The sequence below is a fragment of the Pleurodeles waltl genome, chromosome 2_2, assembly GCF_031143425.1.
Source record: "Pleurodeles waltl isolate 20211129_DDA chromosome 2_2, aPleWal1.hap1.20221129, whole genome shotgun sequence".
Classification (NCBI taxonomy): Eukaryota; Metazoa; Chordata; class Amphibia; order Caudata; family Salamandridae; genus Pleurodeles; species Pleurodeles waltl.
This window is the reverse complement of record NC_090439.1, coordinates 832,046,899-832,073,165: the sequence shown is the minus strand read 5'-3', so window position 1 is coordinate 832,073,165 and position 26,267 is coordinate 832,046,899. Positions and strand designations below refer to the sequence as shown.

Below are 26,267 nucleotides of genomic sequence, written 5' to 3'. Positions count from 1 at the left end.
CACAGAAGCGACATTCAGTCTTTTACGGATGATTTTCCCAAACTGAGAGAGAAACCGATTGAATGGTATCAACAGACTGATAGGTTTGTGAAGCTTGCAAAATGTCTTTGGGAAGACCTGAACACCCTCTTTGAGATTGTGGTTCCGGCAGATTTGTGGGAAGACTGCAAAAGGGATGTAGGTTGGCCGACAAGTGAACCAGAGAGAGACAGGGATACGGGTGCACCATCACCTATGGTAATGAGCTTATACTATAAGGTGATTGAGCATTTGAAGACGAAGGTTGCCGCGAAAAATGTGGATTGGCAGAAGATTGATCGAACTGCCCAAGAGGCTAAAGAGTCGATTTATGGTTACTATGAGAGGTTGTTGAAGGCGTTCAAGAACTACAGTGGCACGGAAACAATAGAGGCGAAGGACATGCTTCATTTTGTGTTTAGATTTGTGGAAGGGCTAAGACCAGAGATAAGTCAGATGATAAAGACGCATTTGATTTGTTGGCAGTCGAAACCTATTGATGAGGTGTTGAATTATGCGAAATACTGTAGCGACGAAATTGAAGTGAAACAGAAAAGGTTGAAGGAGAAAGTGATGATGATGCAACTTAAAGCAGCTCAGACAGGGTTGCAAGGGTGTACTGCTATTTGATGGAGTTTGTTTTGACCAATGACTTTGTGTTTCACCACTGCGCATATTAGTTGCTCAATGTTCACCAGTAGCACATGGTATGTTTTGTTCAGTTTAGCCGCCTATGGGCTTTGACATTGCATTAGCCATTACATTCTGTATTCTGCCTATTGGCTTTGACATGCTGTATCCAGTCTAGCCGCCTATTGGCTTTGACATTGCATGCCTATTGACTTTGACATGATGTATTCAGTTTAGCTGCCTATTGACTTTGACATGCTATTAGATATTCTGCCTATTGGCTTTGACATGATATCATATATTATTCAGCTCCGCTGCCTATTGGCTTTGACATGATATCATATATTACATTTTGTATTCAGCTCCGCTGCCTATTGGCTTTGACATGATATTCAGCTCCGCTGCCTATTGGCTTTGACATGATATTATACATTGCATTTTATATTCAGCTTAGATGCCTATTGGCTTTGACATGACACTAGACATTGCATTTGATATTTAGGTTAGCTGCCTATTGCCTTTAACATGACATTGCAGTTGATATTTAGGTTAGCTGCCCATTGCCTTTAACGTGGAGTTAGACATTGCAGTTGAGAATCCAAGCTGTATTTTTCCAAGCTGTGTTTTTGCACCAGAGAACCAAGATGTTTTTCTCACAGTAGACTAGACATGATAAGAGAGAGTACATGGGTGTTGTTTTCTCTTCGCTTGAGCTCGGGAACAGGAGTAGTCTTGGAGACCTGGCCAGTCTCCAAAAGGCTTGCTCAGTTTCCCAGGTCTGAGAGGAGGGGGCACACCTTTGTAACGAATGTAACAGGCTGCAGAGAGTCAGATTCGAATCTGCCGGACCTCGTGCTGGAGCTTGGCGCCAGCTGGCAGCATCCCGTGTGGGTAGATGAAACTCTTTCTCGCGGCTGACAGGGGTCATCAGCTTGCAGACCTTAGAAAGATGTAGCTGTAAATAGTTCCTACACGGTGAAGTATTTGTTTTGCTTTGCATTCAATATCTTATAAATATAACCTGCTGTGTATATTGCAAACTGATATATTTTGTTTGATTAACGCGGACTGGAAAGCTACTAATTCGTCATTCATATAACAACAATAAAAGTCTTCTTTGACCTCAGAAGTGCATTTCTGTTGTGTTATGTTAGTGCTTAGAAACTAGATAAGAGGAAAGCACTACAATTGGTACCTGGAGTCGTGGGGTCGGTCATTAAGAGGTGATTAAGGGGGTTTGACGAGTTAGTAGATTTCTAAGTGCACACTTTAAAAGTGTAATTGTTTTTTTGTTGTTTGGAGAATTACAGAAATTGTTTTCTGTTTGGAGAATCACAGTAGCACGGCAGACCATGTCTGAGAATACATGTGTTGATGAACTGCCTGATGGTGCTAAGAAAAACTGTGAATTGTTTTCTGTTTGGGGAATTACAGAAGAAAATGCATGTGTAGAAAACGTGTGTTTTGGAAGTAATGATGACAGAAAGGTCTGGATACCTTTATCTGCTTACAGAGAAATGCAGGAGAAATGTAGGAAGTTGGAACATGAAAATAGGAATTTACGTGAGCAAATTAGCCCGACTGAAAGTTATAAAAGGGCTGTTTTTGAAGAATCTTTCTTTTCCCATTCCAGTAATGAGGGGGTTAAGACAGCTCCGAGCTGCACTGAGTTTTCGTGTGAGCCAGGGTTTTTGGCAGACAAAATGCATTCCTTAACTGATAACACGGACGAGAGAGACCAGAATGTGATTTACGAGTTACTGTTGCAAAATGCACAAGTAAAAAGAAGGATTTTAGAGCAAGACACCCCGAGTTTCATTAGCTTGTTTGATTTTTGGAAAAAGAATAGCTCTCATTTGAGAGAAATCCTAACACTTTTGTATATGGTCACTGTGAAAAATTATATGCAGCTGCGCGCTTGTGATTTGGCAAATGAAATAATGCAGACTTTAGGTTTCTGCGCAGTGCAAGAAGGAAATACTTATGTACATGTAACTCAAGAACAAGGAAAGAAAATAGTGCCCCTAGCTAGAATCATACAATGGATCTGGTACTTGCAAGACAGGGCTAGAGTACCACAGATAAAAGAATTACCGGTGAAATTGTGTGCACCATTTGAATTCGTGTCTACTGAAGATAAAAAGCATGTTTGTTTTACTAATGATTCATTGACTGAAATGTTGCTTTCTGGCACAGTAGAAGGAATGGAGTTGTATAATGTGTGTCAGATTTTAAAGCAAGAGCTACGTGAGATGTGTAATTTTTATGCTGATTTTTGGTTCTTTGATAATGTTTTAGCCACATGGCTTGTACCTAACTGGTTCAATTACCTTGCAGATGTTAATGAGAAAAATTCAGAGAGAGAAGTGTTCACCCAGAATTCTGCCTTAGTGGGGATGGCTAAGTGGGTGCCCCAGAAATGTGAACAGCTGAGAGAAAAAGCCACTTACAGGTGGGCAGAGATGAGAGAGATGCACATTCCCCTAGATTTGATAAAAACTGTGCAGCACGCACAAAAGCAATCTGTCATGCAAGCAGTCACAGAGCAGTTGGGGAGAGGAAAGTTACCAGATCAGAAATGGCAAATTGATCAGGTTTTAGGGAAAGTGATTGCTGTAAATTACCAAGGAAAAATCGAAATTATTCTGATACCTAGAAAAGAATCTGATTCATTCATACAAATTGGAGACAGAATGGCCCAAATTGGCAAAAGTGCAGTGAATGGAGGTTTGGTAAAGAATGAGTCTGCCCCAGCCCTTCTGACAGTGCAAGAAAAGGGAAGCTGTGGCGCAGCAGATAAAAACCTCAGTACTGATGTGTGGGCTGAAGCCCCAAGTGACCCTCCAGAACCTGCAGAAAATATAACAAAGGGCCCCAAAAACGTCCTGCTGATTATAAAACAGGGAAAGAAAGAGGAAGGGTGCAGTTTAAATGAAAAATGTTATTTGCAAGAAAAGTCATACTTGTTTCTTTTGCAGATCCTACCACGTTTCGCCACTGTCCCTGAGTGTGCTGTGTGGTCCCCCTTCCGGTGTGTGCGTGTGGGGTCGGGGAAGGGACCGAATCCCCAACCTGAACCTGGCTGAGTAAAGTGCCAGCACCATGGATCCATTTTGCACAAACTGCGCCTTCAGTTCAAGTTCAACTTGTTTGCTGTGTTTTTTTTTTTTTTTCCCCTTCTCGTATGGAACTCTGACTTTTGCTTACCTTCCAGCAAACCTTTCAAGTGGACCGTGCACCTTTACATGAGCAGAACTCATGCCACATCAAATTGCTAACACTGTTGAATTAGAGACTCATTCAGAGTATAAAAATTGCCCAGTCTTTTCTATGTAGATGTATCTGATGTGAAAGGTTATGAAATCAATGTGTTAATTCACTTCTATTGCTTTACAGGGATTGCTTTGATCATAATGTTTTTTTTGTTTGTGCTGATGTTTTTTGTTTTTGTTTGAAACAAGAGATATGTGAAACAAAAATTCATTGGTCAAAGGGCGGAATGTACTGCTATTTGATGGAGTTTGTTTTGACCAATGACTTTGTGTTTCACCACTGCGCATATTAGTTGCTCAATGTTCACCAGTAGCACATGGTATGTTTTGTTCAGTTTAGCCGCCTATGGGCTTTGATATTGCATTAGCCATTACATTCTGTATTCTGCCTATTGGCTTTGACATGCTGTATCCAGTCTAGCCGCCTATTGGCTTTGACATTGCATGCCTATTGACTTTGACATGATGTATTCAGTTTAGCTGCCTATTGACTTTGACATGCTATTAGATATTCTGCCTATTGGCTTTGACATGATATCATATATTATTCAGCTCCGATGCCTATTGGCTTTGACATGATATCATATATTACATTTTGTATTCAGCTCCGCTGCCTATTGGCTTTGACATGATATTCAGCTCCGCTGCCTATTGGCTTTGACATGATATTATACATTGCATTTTATATTCAGCTTAGATGCCTATTGGCTTTGACATGACACTAGACATTGCATTTGATATTTAGGTTAGCTGCCTATTGCCTTTAACATGACATTGCAGTTGATATTTAGGTTAGCTGCCCATTGCCTTTAACGTGGAGTTAGACATTGCAGTTGAGAATCCAAGCTGTATTTTTCCAAGCTGTGTTTTTGCACCAGAGAACCAAGATGTTTTTCTCACAGTAGACTAGACATGATAAGAGAGAGTACATGGGTGTTGTTTTCTCTTCGCTTGAGCTTGGGAACAGGAGTAGTCTTGGAGACCTGGCCAGTCTCCAAAAGGCTTGCTCAGTTTCCCAGGTCTGAGAGGAGGGGGCACACCTTTGTAACGAATGTAACAGGCTGCAGAGAGTCAGATTTGAATCTGCCGGACCTCGTGCTGGAGCTTGGCGCCAGCTGCCAGCATCCCGTGTGGGTAGATGAAACTCTTTCTCGCGGCTGACAGGGGTCATCAGCTTGCAGACCTTAGAAAGATGTAGCTGTAAATAGTTCCTACACGGTGAAGTATTTGTTTTGCTTTGCATTCAATATCTTATAAATATAACCTGCTGTGTATATTGCAAACTGATATATTTTGTTTGATTAACGCGGACTGGAAAGCTACTAATTCGTCATTCATATAACAACAATAAAAGTCTTCTTTGACCTCAGAAGTGCATTTCTGTTGTGTTATGTTAGTGCTTAGAAACTAGATAAGAGGAAAGCACTACAAAGGGTTGCAAGGGTTCCAACAGCAGATACCGCAGCCGCAGGGAAATATGGTGTTTCAGCCACAGGCGAGAGGCAGAGGCAGAGGAGGCTTTGGGAGTAATGGTCCGGATTTGAACACTGTTGCAATTCCGAATGGTGTGCAGGCAATGAAAAGGGTGATGCCGTGTCACGTGTGCGGAATCGTCGGACATTGGAAACGCGAGTGCCCGATGGTGGTGCAGGAAGGTGCAGGTGTTGGTCAGCAAAACAATGATGTCAATGCATTCCAGACAATGAGGGGACCGAAAATGAGAGGTTCAAACCCAAATTTTCAGACCATAAATCAGCTGCAGGGATTACAGCCCATGCAGCCGCAGCAGATGCAGATGCCCCGTATGCAGATGACGCAAATGCAGCCAATGCAACAGCAGTTTCCCATGGTACCTAATCAGCAAATGCAAATACCCTTGGCACCAGTGAGTCAGCAGCAAGTGATGGTTCCTCCACAGGTCTCGGGTCAGGTGATGAATACAAATGGCACCGTACAACAGTTCCCATTACACAGTGAGAATGGAATAAACAATGTATGGGAGAGTGAAAGTTCAGATGAGGAGGGAAATTGTGTGCTTGCAGCATCCTTGGAAGTTGATCAAAAGGGTCCATATGTGGAGGGAAGAGTTATGGGTCATAGTGTTTCATTCTTGGTTGATACAGGAGCCACACGTTCAACTGTTAGGAGCATTGAAGTACCAAATTTGCCACTCTCAGGGAGAACAGTTCAAGTAGTGGGAGTAGCAAACAGGCACCTGACGAACCCAATCACAGATCCAGTACCAGTCAGAATTGGTAACTATCAAGGGTTACATAATTTTGTGGTGTGTGACTCAAGCCCGATAGCACTGTTAGGGAGAGACCTATTGTGCAAATTGGGATGTTCGATTATGTGTTCGCACGAGGGAATTAGAATTCAGACGAGCAGTGATGGGGAAGAAGAGGACAGTGTAGAAGGGGATGAGATGGAAACTGTCGATGAAGAATATCCTCTGATTAACCTTTTTCCGATGATAACTGAAGAAGATATTCCAGCTGAATTACGGGAAACAGTCGGAAAGGAAGTGTGGGATATGACAGGAAAAGAGGTGGGATTGGTGAAAGGAGTGGAACCAGTGAAAGTGACCGTAAAACCCAATGTAACCTTTCCCCAGACCCCACAATACCACATGGCACAAGACACCCTCATGAAAGTCGCCCAACTCATTGACGAGTTTGTAAAACAGGGAGTACTGAAAGAAGTGTTAAGCAGTCCATGTAATTCACCAATCATGGGACTAATAAAGCCGAGTGGAAAGGTCCGAATTGTGCAGGACTTGAGGAAAATAAATGACATCATAGTTAAATGCTGCCCTGTAGTACCGAATCCAGCTGTGATAATGTTTCAAGTCCCTTGCGATGCCGAGTGGTTCTCAGTCATCGACTTGTCACAAGCATTCTTTTCGGTGCCTCTTCATGAGGACAGCCAATTTCTCTTTTGTTTCAAATTCTTAGACAGAGTTTACAGTTGGTGTCGAATTCCTCAAGGGTTTTCGGAGTCACCGTCAATTTTCAATCAGATTCTAAAGAAAGACTTGGAAGCGTTAGAATTGCCATTCGAGTCAACCCTAGTACAGTACATTGATGACTTACTGATTGCATCTAAGACAGAAAGTGGCTGCACAGCCGACACCATCGCTCTGCTGAACCATTTGGGAAAGAATGGACACAAGGTGTCTCCTTCAAAGTTGCAGTTCTGTCAGAAGAAAGTGAAATACTTGGGTCATCAAATAGAGAAAGGGTCACGGAGAATAATGAAGGAAAGAATAACAAGTGTACTTCAAATGAGTCCACCAAAGACGAGGAGGGAGGTGAGGAAGTTTTTGGGGATGGTGAGCTACTGTCGCCAGTGGATTCCCAACTTCTCAACTCTAGCAAAGCCTTTACTGAAACTGACCCAGAAGGATGCCTTGGATGAAATTGAGCTGAAAGGAGATGAGATGGATGCTTTTATCGAATTGAAAGAATGCATGTGCAGGGCTCCAGCTTTAGGTATGCCTGATTACACAAAGCCTTTCACATTGTTTTGTCATGAACGTGATGCATGTTCTTTGTCTGTCTTGACCCAAGCCCATGGTGGCATAAACAGACCAGTAGCGTATTTTTCAGCTACTTTGGATCCAGTCGCAGCAGCACTTCCAGGGTGTTTGCGCGCCGTAGCAGCAGTTGGTATCAGCCTCACTCAGAGTGAAGGAATAGTGATGGGACACCCATTAACAGTCATGGTCCCTCACTCAGTTGAGATACTTTTGACCCGCTCCCGAACGCAACACATGACTGGAGCAAGACTCACAAGGTATGAAACAATAATTCTGGGCTCACCGAATGTGCAGCTGAAAAGGTGCACTACGTTGAATCCAGCAACCTTGCTTCCCGGTGAAAATGCTGAAGTTGAGAACGCTGAAGACGTCGAGCACGACTGCCTTCAGGTGACTGAATTTTGCACAAAACCCCGACCTGACATTAAGGATACTAAGCTTGATGAAAATGACCAAATTGTTTTTGTTGATGGGTCATGTTTAAGAGATGCATTGGGAATATTGAAAGCAGGATATGCTGTATGTACTGTAACAGGTGTCTTGGAAGCGTCCTGGCTCCAAGGAGTCTATTCCGCACAAGTAGCAGAGATTGTAGCCCTTACAAGAGCATGCCAACTGTCTACATTGATGAAGGTTACCATTTACACTGATAGTCAGTATGGGTTTGGAATTGTGCACGACTTTGGGCAACTATGGTCACAGAGAGGTTTCCTGACCTCTTCAGGGTCCCCAGTGAAAAACGGGGAGAGAATAAGGGAATTGTTACACGCCATTCAGATGCCAGCCGAAATTGCAGTGGTAAAGTGTAGTGCTCATACAAAAGGACAGGACTATGTTTCCCTGGGAAATGCATATGCGGATCAAGTCGCAAGATTTTGTGCCTTGAACTGTATATTGCTCAGGGATGAATGGAATTTGATAAGTGAACCAGAACTCGAACCAGCTGAAGCATTTGCCTTGAGGGTCGTGGATACAATGGATGAACTAAAAGCATTACAGAATAGCGTCAGGGAGGATGAAAGAGCTTCCTGGATTAAGTCACAATGTACAAAGAGACCAGATGAGTTATGGGTTTCAAATGAAGGAAAATTTGTTTTACCAAATTGTCTCTTATCGCAGCTAGCGCGGTTCTATCATGGGCAGGCTCACCTAGGGAGAGATGTCATGATAAGATTGTTCAAAACTGATTGGTTTAACCCCAGATTCCGTCAAGTTGCAGAAGCAGTTTGCCATCGTTGTGTCATTTGTCAGCAGATGAACCCAGGAAAGGGAACGGTTGTGAACGTGAGCCACATTGGCAGGGCGGGTGGCCCGTTCAGCAGAATGCAGATGGACTTTATTGAGATGCCTGTGCATGGAGGTCTGAAGTATGTGTTGGTGATTGTGTGCATTTTTAGTCACTGGATTGAAGCATACCCCACACGTAGAAATGACAGCCTTACAGTTGCAAAACTATTGTTGAGGGAGTTGATACCACGTTTCGGATTCCCGATCTCTTTAGAATCAGATAGAGGAAGTCACTTCAATAACGAGGTGATAAAGTTACTTTGCGCAGCGCTGAACATTGAGCAAAAACTGCATTGTAGCTATCGCCCTGAAGCCTCAGGACTGGTGGAACAAATGAATGGTACACTGAAATCAAGAATGGCGAAAATATGTGCATCGACAAATTTGAAATGGCCTGACGCATTGCCTTTGGTGTTAATGTCAATGAGAAACACCCCTGACAGAAAGACTGGATTGTCCCCGCACGAAATTCTCATGGGCAAGGCCATGAGACTTCCTGCAGTTCCCGCAAACGCACTTTTGAATATTACAGATGATATGGTGTTAGACTACTGCAAAGGTCTGGCTGACGTGGTTCGCTCTTTCTCTCACCAGGTGGAAGCAACCACCTTGCCACCGATCCAAGGTCCAGGACACACACTGAAAGCAGGTGACTGGGTCGTGATAAAGAAGCACGTGAGGAAGTCGTGTCTGGAACCCCGTTGGAAAGGCCCTTTCCAAGTGATCCTGACGACCACTACCGCTGTGAAGTGTGCGGGAGTTCCCAACTGGATTCACGCCAGTCATACAAAGAAAGTGTTGTGTCCCACAGATGAGGAAGTTGAAGCGCTGAAACTGCCAGTACCTGATAACAAAGTGCCGAGCGCTGAGACAGAGCAAAACAGAACTAAGAGCGAACAGACAGAAATAGAAGAGAGAGAAATATTCTCTGAGGACGAAACAACCGATTCACTTGGGGAAGACCAAGGAGAAACCTCAGACAGCGACGAAGCAGCTGAAGGTAACAAAGAGCCTGAAGCAGCTGAAGGTAACAAAGAGCCTGAAGCAGCTGAAGGTAACAAAGAGCCTGAAGCAGCTGAAAGTGACAAAGAGCCTGAAGAAAGTAACGGTGACAAAGGGCTCGAAAGAGGTGAAGAAGCAGGAGAGCCTGATCAGAGGAGGGCTTTCCCAGAAGCAGACGGTACAGAAAAAGAAAAGGGAAACCTGATTGACTCCCCAGAAGGAGGGGACAAGGCAGAACAGAACGAAACTGTTCAAACTTCTTCAGAAGAGATCGCAGGTCCATCAAGTGGACACAGTGCAAAGAGAAAACCAAGTATATCACCAGTAAAACTAAGAACTAGAGAAACGTTGAACGACAGTGAAGGGCCAAGAGTGAAAGAGAAAAGAAAGGAAGTGTCTGTCGTGATACCAACATCAAGTGAAGAAAAAGACTTGGCCAAAGAGGAAAGTACCAGTGAGGCAGAATCAAAGAGAGATGCAAAATTGAAAAGGAAAAGGATACCAAACAGGAGATATTCCGGTCCAGAATGGGCATATGTAGCCAATGACGATTGGACCGACGAATTTGTATCTCTTAGCCTCGAGAACGAAGAAGAAGAGATACCAATAGAAAAGAAAAGTTTTATGGACACTATTGACTGAAAAAAAACAAGAAAAAAAACAAAAAAAAAAAACTGATAAATGACATTGCTTGTTACAATCTAACGTGATACAACCAGCTGAGACATTGCTAAACCGGATGAGACATTTGCTAACTTGATAAGACTTTGATAACCTGATTGACTCTTAAACCCGATTTGAGACAACGTTGCTAACTGATAAAAGACTGAGTTATTGCCAAATTGAGACAAATGCTGCTAACCGATAAGTGACTGAGCTCCTGAAGAAAACTGTGTGAACATTGCGCTCGTTCAGCTTTGTAACTAATTGCTAAATCGTTTCTTTATAGGTGCTTCTAGCTCTCTGATTCTATACAGATCATGACTAAGTACGCTACACAAAACAGTAGAGTGAAATATTGTAAATATGCGTGTATAGGCTTGATAACTGCATGTGTACTAATAATAATGGCAATAGTGCTTACAACGCGTGGTAAGGGTGAGAATGAGAAAACTGATGCTTCTACTTCTGCTCCTGTTACTGTCACTGAACTAACCGCATTGAAAAGACTAGAATTAGATGAGAGACACTTGCATGATAAGAAGGAACTTTCGTATAATGTTTTCTATCGCCTACTAACAGAATATGTTGAGACTATGGATGCGAAAGATTGTTATGTGTGTACACAGATACCGACATCGGTAACGGAAGGGGTGACTTATCACCACATGCCTCTTACATATGGGATTACATGTAGTATAGTAACTTCTTGATTTTATGGTCAAACTAACATACAGTATTTTTATTCAAATTATGATGTTACCTTTGCATATGTTCCTATAATAACGCAACTAAGCCAGATTGCTAAAGATTGGGATGCTAAAATAATGAGGGAATTTTTCGAGCCAATGCAACCTTTTGAAACAGCTCACGCTCATAGGGAAAACCTTACCTGCTCGCTCTCAGCAGTAGAAATAAGCTTTTTAGATCGCACAGATGATAGAAGGGCACAGATGAATGCGAAATTAGAAAAAGAGCTAAGTAAGAGAACTTCAGTAGATAATTATGCTTTTGCCGCAATAAAAACACAAGGGAGAATAGCTTTAGATGCTTGGCATGTAGGGAAATTTTGTATATATCGTGGTGAATCTTATTATGATAACATTTTCGTGGGAGCGAGTGAATGTAAACATACGTTTATCTTTAAGGCCAAATGGACATTCATGCTGAACGGACTTGACCCTGTCATACCTGGTGTATATTACATTTGTGGGCATAATGCCTATTATCGTCTTCCAAAGGGATGGTGGGGGAGATGTTATTTGGGTATAGTGTTCCCAAAGGTTTATCAACTGGATGACCTATCGGTGATTCCAAAGACGCCTGGATCTCATCGTATCCAGAAAAGAGAGACCGCAGCTGCTGTGGTAGGAGATATATTTGGAGCCATGATTCCTTCATTGGGAGTTGTGTTGAATTCCATCAAAATAAGAAAGTTGTCTACTATAGTGGATAACATGTTGACAAAGTTTTCAGGTGCTATAATCCTGATGGATGCTGAACTTGCAGCAGAAAGAGCTATGACTCTTCAAAACAGGCTTGCCCTAGACATTCTTTTAGCAAAGGATGGCGGCGTTTGCAAAATGCTTGGTGCGCGTCACTGTTGCACGTATATACCAGACAACAGTGTGAAAATTAAAACAATGCTTGCAAATCTAACAAAAGAGAGTGCAGACTTGAAGGAATTGAAAGAACCAGGAGTGTGGGAGAAGGTTGGAAAGGGAATTGCTTCAGTAGGAAATTGGCTTGGTGGCATTTGGAATGGAATATTACTAAAAATAATACAGGGAATACTAATAGTACTAATTTGCATCTTTGGGATTTGGGGAATAAAGAAGGGAATACTAATGATCATGGCAAGAATTAAAAGAAGGAAGGAAGAGAAGGTGATGAAAAGAATGGCAGAAGAATACAAGGCAAGAACAAGGGGAACTAAAAGGCAAAGAGAACTGACAGAATTTTAATGGAATAAAATTTGTGGGAATAGTTTTGTGTGATGACAAGTAGTCATCAGAGGAGGGATTGATGACGCAGAAATGAAGGTTTTACATTTATTAGCGCATAAACGTAGTGCCGCAATAATCAAGTGTGACTTTAACCGAACCAATAAAGATTGTACGGGGACAAATGTGCCCTCAGAGTAGTTCGCCAACATTTATAAGCGTGCTTTATATAACGTGATGTATTAGAATTGTACTAATCTGACATAACCGTAAACGTGTGCTATGATTTGCTTGTTTGAAATGTTTTAACTTAGCATAACTTTAGTGGAGGCTTCGGCCTAGTTGCCTTGTCTCACGGTTTAGATGCTCGTGTTTTTCCAATGTGCTAATAAAATGTGTATTCTTGCTTGAAGCTGTACTTTTCCAGTGAGATCGGTTCACATGCTTATCTTTAAGGTTTCGTGCCAGCCTGGCATCTTCTTCTTTGCTCCAAGGTCAATCTGCAGGTGCAGACAATGGAAGCTCTGAAAGTGAGTTAATTGGTAAAATATGTTGCAACTTACGTTCCCGACTCCAAGGATAATGTATGCCTAGGTAGAAGCTTGTGAACTGTTGTTTTTGATTGGACAATTTGAAGCCAACCTATGAACTTTCCAATGGAAGACCCTACTGGATTTGAACTGTTGTCTATTTAAACCTGGTGCACAAGAAGAAAGCAGCCATTACGCGCCATTACCCATTGCACCCATTGAGAACATTAGACATTGCAGACATTGCAGCCATTATGGCCCATCTTGCCGACCTCGTCATTTTGCCATCTTCTACGATGCCAATTGATGTTCGACGCCATTTTGAATGAGACTTCGATGCTTTCTCTAATCGAGAGAAAGAGACTTTAAGTAATTCTCGCCCTAGAGACTTTAACTTTGATTCGTCCCTTTGCATGAAGTAGTAGTTTTGTCCTTTTATCTTGCCGCTGTGAGGCAATTGCCCCGTCCACCCTGCCCCTTTGCCCCGTCCCATGCTGATCGGAAGCCGGTACCTGTGAGACGAAGACTTCCTTGAATGCTGATTGAATTTGGTAAATATGAAAGGAAAATGTACAATTGCATTGTGTTTCTTTTTAGGTAACCAACTGCTGATTTTTGATAAGAGCCCTAGTTAGGAGTTTTCCAAATTAATGTTGCTAAATTGTTTTTGCATGAAGTCCCACATGCCGATGCTAATTTGAGGTTAGATGAGGATTCATTTGTTGCACGATGCAATTTGAGACCTTGTTATGCTGACTAATGTATGCAATTAGCTCATTACAGATTATAGTTTTAGTGGTTTGCGTTGCTGTTATCGAATGCATTGTTATTCAAATGCTGCATAGATTGCATCTTTTTTGCCGTTATGGACAGCTATTAAAGTCCATTTACATATATCATTTGGTGTTGAGACACATTTATATTGTGCTAGCTTTGTTAATATAGGGAAATAAATTCATTAACTTTGAATAAACTGGTGTGGTTATTCATGGCCGAAAGGTCATGGTTCGTCGAAATGTTTTCTGGATTAATTGTGAAGTGTTATGTTGATCAGGGCATTGCTTATGTTCGTTATTGATTATTGATTTGATCAAATTGACTAATCTCGGGTGAAGAGAGCCCCACTTGGTCAAAAGATTCATCGACCCAAGAGCGTCCAAATACAGGTAATTTATTAGGTCGGAACGCTCTATCAACACTTAGCCTATGTTAATTGGCTCTCCGAACACAAAAGGGAATTATAAGGACGCTTGACATCTTGCTAGAGTATAGCATATTCGCACTTTTTTTGCAGACAAGAATTAAATTCTCTGTGCCCTACAGAACCTAAGAACAGCTACCTCAAATATTTTCTAGGTGCCACATGCGAACAAAATGAGAGTAGCTAGGAGATCTTTTTCTATCAGTGCGTCTAGGTTGTGTAACTGGAATCCCCAGAAGAATTCACTTAAAAAAATTTAAAACTTTCTTTTTACAATTGCAGCCTCCTTCTGATTCTGGATTGTGTTATTTTTCTCTTGTTCCTACATTTCCCTGCTGCTCCTTAGCACTAAGCATCCCTTATGGATCGCAGCGGACTTCACATTATTATTAATATATATAGTTAAATTAAATAAGCCTTCAGTGTTCATCTTAGTGTTGTGGGTATTACCAATCCTTTTGTACTAGTTTACTAAATGAATTGAGAGAGTCGTAATTTTTCTGCCTACATCTAAATATATACAAAACATATATATATACACACACACACACACACACACACACACACACACACACGAATCGAATATATTTGCATTTCTAATGAACAGAAATTACAGACATGGGTGGCCACACTGCTATCTGTTTATGGTTTATTTTAAAGGCTATTCATATAGCAAATAGTTTTTGATTAACCACCCTATCACAGAGCAATGCAATTAATTGACACTGAAGAAAGAGTAGGATATATTTTCAAATTCTTATTGTACTTCATCTTAATGTTGACATTGTTATTTTAAACATATTTGTACATTTTTTTTGTCTTTTTTTAATTTACATTTAAGTACATTTTTGTAAAGTAGAAAACTTAAGGAGTTAAGATAGGTGCAGCCAAACAGTGAAAGGACACATCTCCCTTTAGCTCGAGTGTTTGCGTCCACTGAAAAAGGTACACCAGAGGTCATACTTGAAGTGGGGGTGTGTGTCCCACATACTGATGTCGGAAAAAGTCTCATTTCTGGATCAGGGGGCCTCCTTGCCTGGATGGAAATGCAATACTTCTAAAAGAGACCAATTCTTGGAGCTAAACTTTGTGATTATGGTGGTTGCGGCCGTGGCTTTGTGTGGCTAAAGCTCAACCCATCCAAGAGAGAATATGTGAGTCTCTTGCCAGCCCGCACACAGACATTTTAGAATCCTGGAACTGAAGTCACAGCCTTAGAATTTGAGCATGGGAAACCATATCTCTGGGCTGTGGCTTTGCAGAAAAAGGTGCAGATGACAAGGAGCTGCTAAATGGATCCCAGATATCTGATTGCATTGTTGCGTAGGGTATAAAAGAACACATACCTTGAAGGTACATGAACAAGAACTACCTGTAATGAGGGCTACAAATATTATATATGTGTCCTCATTAGAGGTAGCGTTGAGATCTGAATGCAAGGAATAAAGCATGAGCCGGAGACCAGGCCAAGCAATAACAATGTTTGACCTTGTGGTAGGTTGTGGAGTACAAGGTACTAGATGTGACAAGCACAGTAGGAGAAAAGACCATGTTACATCTGTGACACGTGATACTAATAATGAATAGAGTTTTGAGATTCTGCCCAACAGCTGGAAAAATGTCACCTAATCAGGGTGGGAGACAAAGCAACTATAAGGATACCCAAAAGTAGGGTGTGCAATGCCTGCAATTGCTTGATTTGCCTTTGATTTGAGACTAGATAGTGCTGGAGGTAGTTATTTCAAACAAAAATTGCAAAAACATTTGCCCGCACTCTTTCACTTTCTTTGTGTCATGCTCAAATATTTAACCTACTGCATTACTGATCTGTGTTTTGACCCCTCTGCCTTCAAGCACTCAACTGTGCTAGGATTGGTGGAGCAACCTCTGTATTTCTGAAACGTCTAGTCTAAGCCTCCTTCTCAACCCCTCCAACACCTGTGCGACTTACACTTCTGTAACTGCCAGCAGTTACTTAAAAGCCCTAGCAACCCCCACTTGAATAAGTGTAACAGTTGTCCTGTTTCACTATATTAAGAGGTGCCAAGGACTAGCAGCCATCATCTAAAGACAGCAATGAGTACATGAATTACCAAGCACTCTGTCCTCTTGATTTTGGGTAAAAGAATCAGTTGATCTCCTGTCCCTACTTATGATCAGTTTCAACTTAGAAAATTCATCAAAACATAAGTTTAAAAATTGCAATCTCTAAATAAAGAAAACATGCAAATAAATGTAGATCACAAAACTACAATGCCACCTACCTCGCACACGTCGCAGAAATAATTCCCTACTTCCTCCTGCCTCTCTGTCTCGTACCTCCCTATAAGGCACTCTCTTGCATCTGTCTTCTTTCTCTCTCCAGCACAATTATCTGTCCTTGTTTCTATTATTTCTGTTTGCATTCTACCATCTGCCCTTCTTTCTCTCCTGTACTATCTCACTGAAGCCTAAACAAATCCAATATTAAGATAGAAGATCTCCAATCTCATCTAATACATTTGAGATCCTGAATGACACTTTTTGCAATCTTGCACACATTTCTAACTTTTAGGATACTAACACCGTTTTTCAAGTTGTTAGCCATCTTTAGCTATCTCACACTAGCTAGGTGATTGGGGGACCATTATTCTCTTGTCACTGGCCACTCTCACAAATATGCACAAGTCACCCATGCTTTCAGATGTACAAATCACTACAAACAGCCTAACAAGCCTTTTGCCAAGGATAGCGACTGGTTTGATGGCAATGACCTGTTTAAACCATGGTTAGTAACATGCGTACTGTAAGAGAGCAGGTTGTAAAGATCTTTTGTACTCACTGCAAGCATCCTTGTTGAGATGAGACAGTTTCCACATACTGTTTAAGAGCCAGTCGGAATTCTTCCAGCTCCTCCTCCAGCACTGACAGCTGGCGCTGGACAATCATTATTTGCTAGTGAAAAAAAACAATTAATGGTTACATAATAATCAGGACTCTCCACGCATTTGTTTGAAACGTGTATTTTATGTGGACACAATATTTTTTTTCTAAATTTGGTCCAAGGGTTGCGGAATGCAACAAACAACGGGAATTGTGCGCTTTCATGAGCACAAAAACGGTTGGGATCCATATGGCCTTACCAGATATTTACAAGTCAGAACTTCTCGGGGGTAATAAATGTTCACACTTTACTTGTATGCGAGACAATAAAAGGAAGAAGAAACCTTTATGGAGCTCAAGACTAAAGTAGGCTGTTATGCTGTGAAAAGGCTGGGATTCCTTAAGAATAGCAGCGCAGCTCAATAAATGTCTACATTTCTTTTTTCCTGATCTGACGATGGTGTTATTGTTCTTTTCTTTCATACCCTCATAGAAGAGACGCATATAAAACCCTTTTTTCCATGATACAGCTCCGTGTTTCCCCACTATCAGGCTCCTTTACCACTCCTCTGCATACCTTCTATTAATGTGGTGCATTGCAGTCATGTGCTGCCCCAAGCTGCCTCTTGGCCGTGTCTGATGTATGCAGCAGTTGTCACTTGTTTGAGCTGGCCACGGTGGAAATAGACAGGGCACCACCAGAATCTCATTCTATAGGCACGTGGAATGTCACTGGGCCCAACAGTGGAGGCTGAGGCCTTTATCTTAGGATATCCCATGGCCTGATCTACTATGGGCTCTGAGCAGTTAAGCCTAGTACCCCTTTAGCACCTGACTCTGTGGTTGCACTGGTCAAGCAGCCCAAACCATCTTGGGGGGAAGGTAGGTGTAAGGTTAGCAGAGAACCACAACTCAGAATACACCCAGCAACCACAATAAATTACTGTCCAGTTAAATACTTACGTAAAAAGGTGTATGTATATTCTAACACAAAGTACAATACAGCACAGTGCAACAATATATACAGAGTTAAGGCAGGCGTTACTCGGGTTAGTACCTTTCCCACTTCCCCATATGTGGGTGGCGGTTATTCCCCATTCATGTAGGGTATCATCCAAGCTAGGCCCCACTTGTAGGTTCAAGTCTTAGAAGGTCTACAAGGGCTTTTAGCAAAAGTTCACATACACACGCCCTGGGCAAGTCAGAGCAAGTTCCCCCAGGGCATGAGGGCCAGGTATCATGACCAGTACTCGCTGGGATGTCGATTCGGAGTCCCTGTGCACACATTCCTGGCCATGAGCAGAACTCTGGAATCTGTGGCAGTAGATAATCATGGTGCTTCTGTGATCTAGTGCCAAGTTGTCTTATCTGTGGGCAGGTCTTGAGAGCTCCCAGATTCAGCCGGTGCAACTTGATTCTGAATCTGTGGTCACAACCCACTAAGCGATAACGACTGCACACTCTCCTAAGGCGATGGCCTTCTTTTTGAACTACGGCACCCACCTGGCATGCAGGGGGTCTTCACAGAGCACACAGGTAACAGCCCTTAGTCTTCTCCGGGATGCCCTCTTGGCATACACACTGACTCGTGCGACCAGGACTGGTTCCACAATTCGCAAGTCTGATGAGAGCCCACAGGTCTGTGTGGGTCGTCTGACAACTGAGCAGGGTTTGCAGACTTTTGGGCTTATACTGCATCTGTGAACCCTTCACTGGGGACCATGCACCCAGCAACAAAATGTACTCTTTTATATTTTGTTCCCTTTGAGGTAGCTCATGGGACGTTTCCCCTGCCCACTTGTGACTTCTTACTTTTCTGACATGGGGCCCTAGCTCTGCATCCTCTAATGGCTGCCACAATGACAATATATTTTTCTCTGTTGCAGCCAGCCAGTTAGAGAACATTGGGTCTGGACTCAAAAATAAATGATGGGCGAAAAAGCTTCCCTATCAAATAAGATTTGATTTCTTATCAAATTTGGGACCACAGATGGTCTCAAAACGCAGTTTGAGATCTATCTGAGGATTAATGGTCCCACTATCTCTTAGTTTTGAACCCTTACAGACTCACCCTGAAGCGATTTTTAAACACAGAATTCTCAAAACTACTGAATGGCCACCACACCTAAGCTAAGGCAAGCTGAGCAAAGGCCTTTGCTCGACTAAAGTTCTATTTTTATGCTGGGTGTGGTGTAGTTCCGATTAGTGTTTCTGTTGTAGACAGCAAAAAATCTTCTGGGTGTAAAAATGAAAAAAGTAACTTTTTTGACCTGTATTTACAATGGAAATTCTGACCTAACCATAACTATAGAGTTGCTCTCGCTGACTCAGTAATTTATCTGTGTATATTACGGAGTTAGTAACTGCACTGTAGGTGTGGAAAGATACACTTTCCATTAGAAATGTTTTTTTTTTTGCTTCTTGTCATTTGATGAGTGTGCTTGTAGTACTTTTACTACTTTTTGGTATTCACAAACTGCTAGTGTAATTTTATTACTGGTAAAATTCCATATAGTAAAATTACACTGGTAGTTTGTGAATACCAAAACAGTAGTATTCTTACTACAAAGTGTAAGTTTACCTTTGTTAATGAGGCCCTTAGTTTTTTTTTATTTAAACCTTCACACAGGTTTGTGCAATTGAGGGAAAGTTATTTGGGGTAAAGTATACATTTTTAATTTATGTCCTGTTTGAACTTTTGCTTTCAACCACAGCAGAAACACTAGAAAGAGTTACATTGAACTTGTCTCAATCCACACTTTACTCAGAACATGCCTTTTTGTGGTTTGATGCTCTACGTTTTCAAGATCTCTGTACTATAAAAAGGTACCCGAGGAGACTGCAAACTGTTAAGTACATTTTCTGTAACCATTGCTACTTTTCTTGGATTTCCATTGGTCTTCAGTTCATAATAGTTAGAAATTAAAAATTCTGAAAAACATTTGTGGGGAACTTTGCTTTTTCTGCAGTGTCACTGCATTTAGTTTTTGCCTTTTGCTGGCAATAGAACTAAGTGCACTTTACTTTTGCTAACCAGAGGTATAATGCTTTTGCTCTTCTTTTCAACATGGTAAAGTTAGTATACGCCTGGGATGATATAATGTCAAGCTGTACCCAGGGCCTGTAAGTTAAATGTCACAAGTGGAATGCTGCACCCATTGTGCCACCCACTACAGTGACAATGTAAACATGGCTGCAGGCCTGACACCAGTAGCCTGGCTGTTTAGGTTTTACCTGCAAATTCGAACTATAAAAATAATGCTTTTTGACAGGCCTAAACCTTTGTTTTATATATTTATAAGTCACCCCTATGTAGGCCTTACTCTCCATAAGGCAGGGTGCTAGGTAATTAAAAGTAAGACATGTAAAAGGTTAATGTCAAACATGTCCTTACAATGAAAAAGCGCTACAAGCTATTTTCAACGGGGCAGGGATGACTGTTCCATAAGAAAGCACTGGAATGCAACATTAAACATCTAATACCATATCTCATGGATGGGGCATGCAAGAAAAGTAATTAAACAACTATTTTTAATATTTATTACAAATCCAATTCAACAGTGAAGTTGGATTTTTGCTAAACATTACAAAAAAGTAACTTTTGGAAAATGTCTGGGAGATAAACCTGCCTTGCTTTCTAGCTTCTGCCAGGTATTAACTCACACTTGAATACACATAAATGAGGTGTGAACTTGCTCCCAGGAGCAAGCAATGAGCTGACCTGAATGGGCAGAGATGACCCATGTGAACCTGATAGACTATGTAATGGGAGCTGCGAGGATCTTTTTTGACAATTAAGGGTCAAGTCCTGCTTCAATATCACACTCTGCTTGACTGGTCTGCTGGGGTTTTTGATATGAAGCATGGTGCACACTTAAAGGAGCCTCCTTTGTCACAGACAATTGTAGCTTGACATTTGAGCAGGACCCATCCTTCGTCCACCAGCTAGTCAGGCCCTAATCATAGCAGGCCTCATTTTGAGATTACAGTATCACAGCCCATTTGACAGGTGTGCTGGATTTATATATAGCATTTGGGGTGCACTTCAAATTGCATAGGTAGAATACCAAAACAATACTTCTGTATCACATGTCTGGTTGCCTACTACTCTGCTTAAATTACCAGGCGTCTGTGTCTAAAGTTGTTTTGGGTACAGGGACTGCATCAAACTGGACTTTGGTGTTAGATGGGGGAGGACACTAGGATTACCACAGTACTGTCCTCACACACACCCCAAGTCCTCCAAGCCCAGGTTTAGTTTTTTATAAATGCCCAAAGTGGGTAGGATTAGCACCCAGGAAACTTTAGCCCATTTGTTAGGGCAGCCCTAGGGATTATTCCCACCCATTACTCAGTGCAAGAATAAATGTGGCATCTCCAGTCACCCACTTTAGAACACTCCTGGACCTCAGGAAGATCAGGAGAGGACTGAACCTTCTGTCTGCAGCCTGAGAAGAGCCCTGGATGGCTAAACCCACTCTCCCTCTAGTACCCAGGAAAAGAAAGTGGACTTCTAGGGTCATAAGTCTTCCCTTTGGCTAAAGCTACAGGGACACACTGTGATATTCAGACACTCAGAAGAAATAAATGAACGTTTAGGTTTAAAGTAGTAAAATGAAAAATTGAGTCTGATATCTTGTGCTCAGTGTCTTTGCTTGTGTCTATCTATGTGGCTGTAGCCTATGTAGACTGTGATTTCCCCAGTGAAATCTAGGAAAATTAGGCCTTGAGCCAAATGTGAAAGCAATTAGAGACTGCAAAGCAGTTTCTCCTGTGGATCCATGTCCATCTAAAGTATTGGTGAAAACAATTTAAGTTCTGCATCCAACTCTTAATGTTTTGTTTAATAACTCTCTGGATTCAGCTATCTTTCCTTCTTTTTTGGAAACAGGCAAATTTCAAACTACCTTTAAAAAGAAATCTGCCAATCCGGACATATTGTTTAACGTTTGCCTCATCTACTAACAACCTGCATTATCTAAGATCCTGGAAAAGCTGATGAACTCACAAATATTCGAATATCTTGAAAACTCTGGTCTTTTAAACTTGTCTCAATGAGGGTTTAGGCCGCAATATAGTAATGAATGGCATTACTAGAAGTCCCTGAGCATATAAGGATAGCATTAGATAGAGGTATGAATGCTGTCTCATTCTGTTTGATTTGTCAGCAGCTTTTGAAACAGTTTGCCACCTCCTTTTGCTACAAATATTTCTGGAGATGGATGTCTGTAGTTAAGTGTTGAAATGGTTTCAGTATTTCTTGTGTGATAGATACCAATCTGTAACAATATCTGATTGCTCTTCTGGAAGTAAAAATCTTTTGTATGGCATTTCTCAGGGCTCATCCTTAAACCTCATGCTTTTCAATGTTTATACCTTCAGAATTAAATTGCTTTCCTATGTGGATGATTCGCAGTTGATACTATCGATGGGTAGAGCCTCAGATGTTTCAGAATCATGTTTTAAAAGTTGCCTATCTTAGGTTATAATTGGATGCAATTGAGTTACTTGAAATATAATTCAAATAAAACTGAGATTTAATTTTTTAGGAAGGCAAATAATTTTAACATTAAGACTTAGTGGCTTGAAGTTTGACTACCCCTCCTTCTCCTCCCCCAGTAGTCAGAAATCTTGAGGTGAAATTCGACAGTAAGATGTCTTTTTGCAAGCAGGTCATTAGTTCAACAGGAATGTGTTTTTCTGTACTTTGAAGAAATTCTTAGACAGTTTGCTTTGATCACTTCTAGAATTTACTATGGAAACAACCTCTGCCTTTCTAAGGCCTTGATTAATAGGCTACACGTAGAGCAGAATGCTGCAGCTGGACTAGTCTTGAAACTCTCTAGTCAGCTCTCGATCTCTCAACAACTCAAACAGTTGCACTAGTTACCTGGGCATAAGCGCATCCAGTTTAAGTCTTTGACTTGGTCCATGGAATATACTACAACATTGGGCCAAGATATCTAAGAGATAGATTTGAGCACTGTAATCCAAGCAGTGATCTAAGATCTAGTAAGGCCATGTTTTTTAAGTTGGCCAGTTCTAGATTAAAAAGGGTGGGAAGAAAACTGTTTTGTTTTTAGCAGCAAAATTATAGAATAATCTTTTCCAATCACAACGTATGATTAAGAATGAATATAAATACAGTCACCATTAAAATGTGGTTCTTTTCCTCTTGGCAGTGGTGTTTGGTGAATTAACGTGCTTTGCTCTAGGTGTTTAGTGTCAGAAGCCTTTTGTGGCAGCTGCTGTACTCTATTAAACAGCTCATTCATTCATGATGTGTGCTTGTTGTGTGAATGAATATTGTGTGTAGCACTTCAAGCAAGAGACTGAAGGTGAACATCTGCTTCTCCTGGTACCTGCCACTGAAGAAATCTAAAGGTAAATGAACTCTGTCTTGCTTCTGCTGTCGTAGTTTGACTCTTGCTCTAGGCAAGACTGGGGGTTTAAGGATGACAGTACTAATGTTTGTAGGCGCCTATGCCAATCCTACAACAAATCGCAACTGTCGTCCCAACCCTCCCAGCTCACAAGCAGCACCTCACCAAAAACCCAAACAGTAAAAGGTGATTTGTGACATCCTTTACACTTGGACTCAAGAGTGTGACATCTCAGGGAGTGTCATGGTTAAATTGAGATGACCCCCTTCTCACATAAACACCATGTCTCAATCAAACACATGCAATTAAGAAGATGCAGTAAAGTTTCAATAGGTTTTATTTAGCAAAACTGCAATCTGCGATAAATTGTTTGGGCTGCAAGGATTAGGATAATAAACAGTGCAAGAAACAGAAAGGTAAAGACAAGAGTCATTAATACAAAGACCCCCCCCATCTTGCAATAACATGTAATGACATGAGATGTGAAATATGTCCTAGCATAATGAGCCTAACCTCTAACCTAAAAGAGAGCTAGGTATGTTAAACCTAATCTGCCAATGGCATGTCTATGAGAAGAGCCCCCCCAACCCTCATTACCTTGGAATGAGGTCTCTAGCTCAGACTCTGTCAGGACACGAAGACTGGATCAGCGTCAAGGCGACGTGCAGCATCGATAGCAGCGATGGCATCTGGTAAAAGTCACTAGGTGACGGGGGCAGGAGTCTGCAAGCCAAAGGCTGAGCTAACTCCTGTATCCCATTAAAACAAACAAGGATTCACTACACCCTCCCCATTGCTGTAAAAAATATGAGACCAAAAGTTGATGCCACCGAAGGTGAATGAATCCAAATGCTAAAAATGATCTGCGCTAAAAGGCTAAAAGCATAACAACTAGATAAAAAAAAATCACATTTAAAAATGTGTTAAAAATCAGTAGCTAAAAAACATACAAAGAGATACAATGTCGATCATGACAAGCACAGCAGGCCAAAGTAAGGGCATTAAATGCAAACTTTGAATTTGGTGTAATAAACCAATCATCAAATCTTTCTAACAATAGTCATGATCTTGAAGAGCATCTTCGAAGCCATCGAACGGAAAGGACCTCAGGAAAGAGGCCACATTGTCAGATGTTAGATCGATCACAGGACAGTCAGACAGATCCACAGAGCAGTGGTGCAAAGTAGTCTCTTGTGCAGGTCCACCTGCAGGATTGGTGCTCTCCACATCACCAAAAAGAGCCAGATTGTTTACCAAGGGTTGCTCATAAGTGACCTCGCAAATCAGCCTTAGTCTCAAGGGGCACGACCATGAATAAACCCTCATTGGGGACATCAGCAGTGCTTGGTCCACAGGAGGCACTGGCATAAGAGCAAGACACACTGTAGGCAAGAGGCACTATACGCAGTGAAAGACGGGTTGCACGCACCATAGGAGTGGTCTGAATGACAACGACCAATCACGCTCCAGTTCTTCCAGCAATGAAGCATCAAAGTCCTGAACCATGTGTTCACGGGACAGTTGAACTGGTGGCAGTGGCTCCATTGCTTTCCGTAGCTGGAAAGATACAACCACTGCGAATCAGAAGAAATAGCAGCAGTATTCTGCCAATCAGTGCCAAAATTATCAGAAAGCCACCAAACACACTGGAAAAGAGTGAATGGATGGCCGAAGCAATGACTCCGAAGACAGTCTGGAAGATGGACACAAATCTAGACCCAACAGCCTTAAAGAAATGGAGAATCCCAGTAGTGCTCAAGGCGTTGAAAATTCTAGATACCACCTCTCCAAAGTGCTTGGGGAAGTTGGTATTTAATAGGGATTGTATCTCGACTGATCATCTTGCAACCTGGAGAGCATACGTTTCTAGCTGATGTCAGACCTGTTTTTGAAACAGTAGCGCCTTTAGTCTGCGTAGCTTGACAACATTTACATTAACAGTATCAATGTGAGGCCACATTTCTGATACTTTTATCTCTCGTGTGTCTGTGGGGGGGAATAAAACTTGTCCACAACACGTAACAACCTTAGAGACTGAAATTGCGTAGGCAATTCTTGGTTGCATACTGCAACAGCTTTGGTCGCTCAGCACCACATAACTTCCATTTGAAAGTACATGAAATGCTGGTCGAATCAAAGGGACTGGAGTACCCTTCAGAAAACAGGCCAAGTTTCGACCCCCACATTGCAAAGGCCGTGAAGGGACACCTGCTTGCAGATCATTGAACGACTAACACTAGTCTCACATTTGCCTCTGTTAAGAAAGACCACTGTTTCGCCGTTCAGATATTTGTAATCAAAGGGCAACTCCCATTATTCTTTAATATAGCTATTGCCCAGTCACTCGTACCTGCCCGCAGCAAGATGTTTCAGGCATTTCGAAAAGCGAAAAGTGGAAATTGGCTGATTAATTATTCCATGTAGGAGCAATACTGTTGAAGGACTCTCTGCAACTGTGAATGGCAACTTTTCTAACTTCTCTATGTGAAGCATGGTGAAACTCGCTTCCCTTTTAGCCACTGTCTGTTGTTCCTTGAATAAATTATAAGTGGTGAACAATTCACTACGGTTAATGTATTTCCATGGAATTCGGCCACTTTTTCAAAGTCTGTAACGTCCAACCTAACTGCATGATGGAATGCAGCTGACTTTGCCCATGATATAAAAGGGACATGTCTGTCTGAATAATATGAATTGCAAGTGCAGACGACACTATGTTTGCTAGGGAATAAATCCTGTTGGACAGAGTGTTCATACCGTTATCGACAACTGCTAAAGCCTTTTCTAAGTTTTACTTATCTATTCGCCTTAAACACGCAGCAGCTTCTCTCTGAGAAAGCTTCCATATCTCGTTGTACATAGCATATATGAATCTTTTTTAGAGTGTGGCTTTCTAGGACCTTGCAAAAGTCTACATCTTCAGAAAGAGTGTTAAGATGTT

General features: G+C 41.6%; 1 protein-coding gene across 2 annotated transcripts in view; it reads right to left on the bottom strand.

Annotated features, from left to right (window-relative positions):
- Positions 1-26,267, bottom strand: part of NECAB1 (N-terminal EF-hand calcium binding protein 1) — a 1,270,485-nt gene that overhangs the window by 153,828 nt on the left and 1,090,390 nt on the right. For both annotated transcript variants that reach the window (XM_069220455.1, XM_069220456.1), the window contains one exon: positions 16,903-17,015. In XM_069220455.1, coding sequence (XP_069076556.1) covers positions 16,903-17,015 — 113 coding nt within the window. The remainder of the gene's footprint in view (positions 1-16,902; positions 17,016-26,267) is intronic.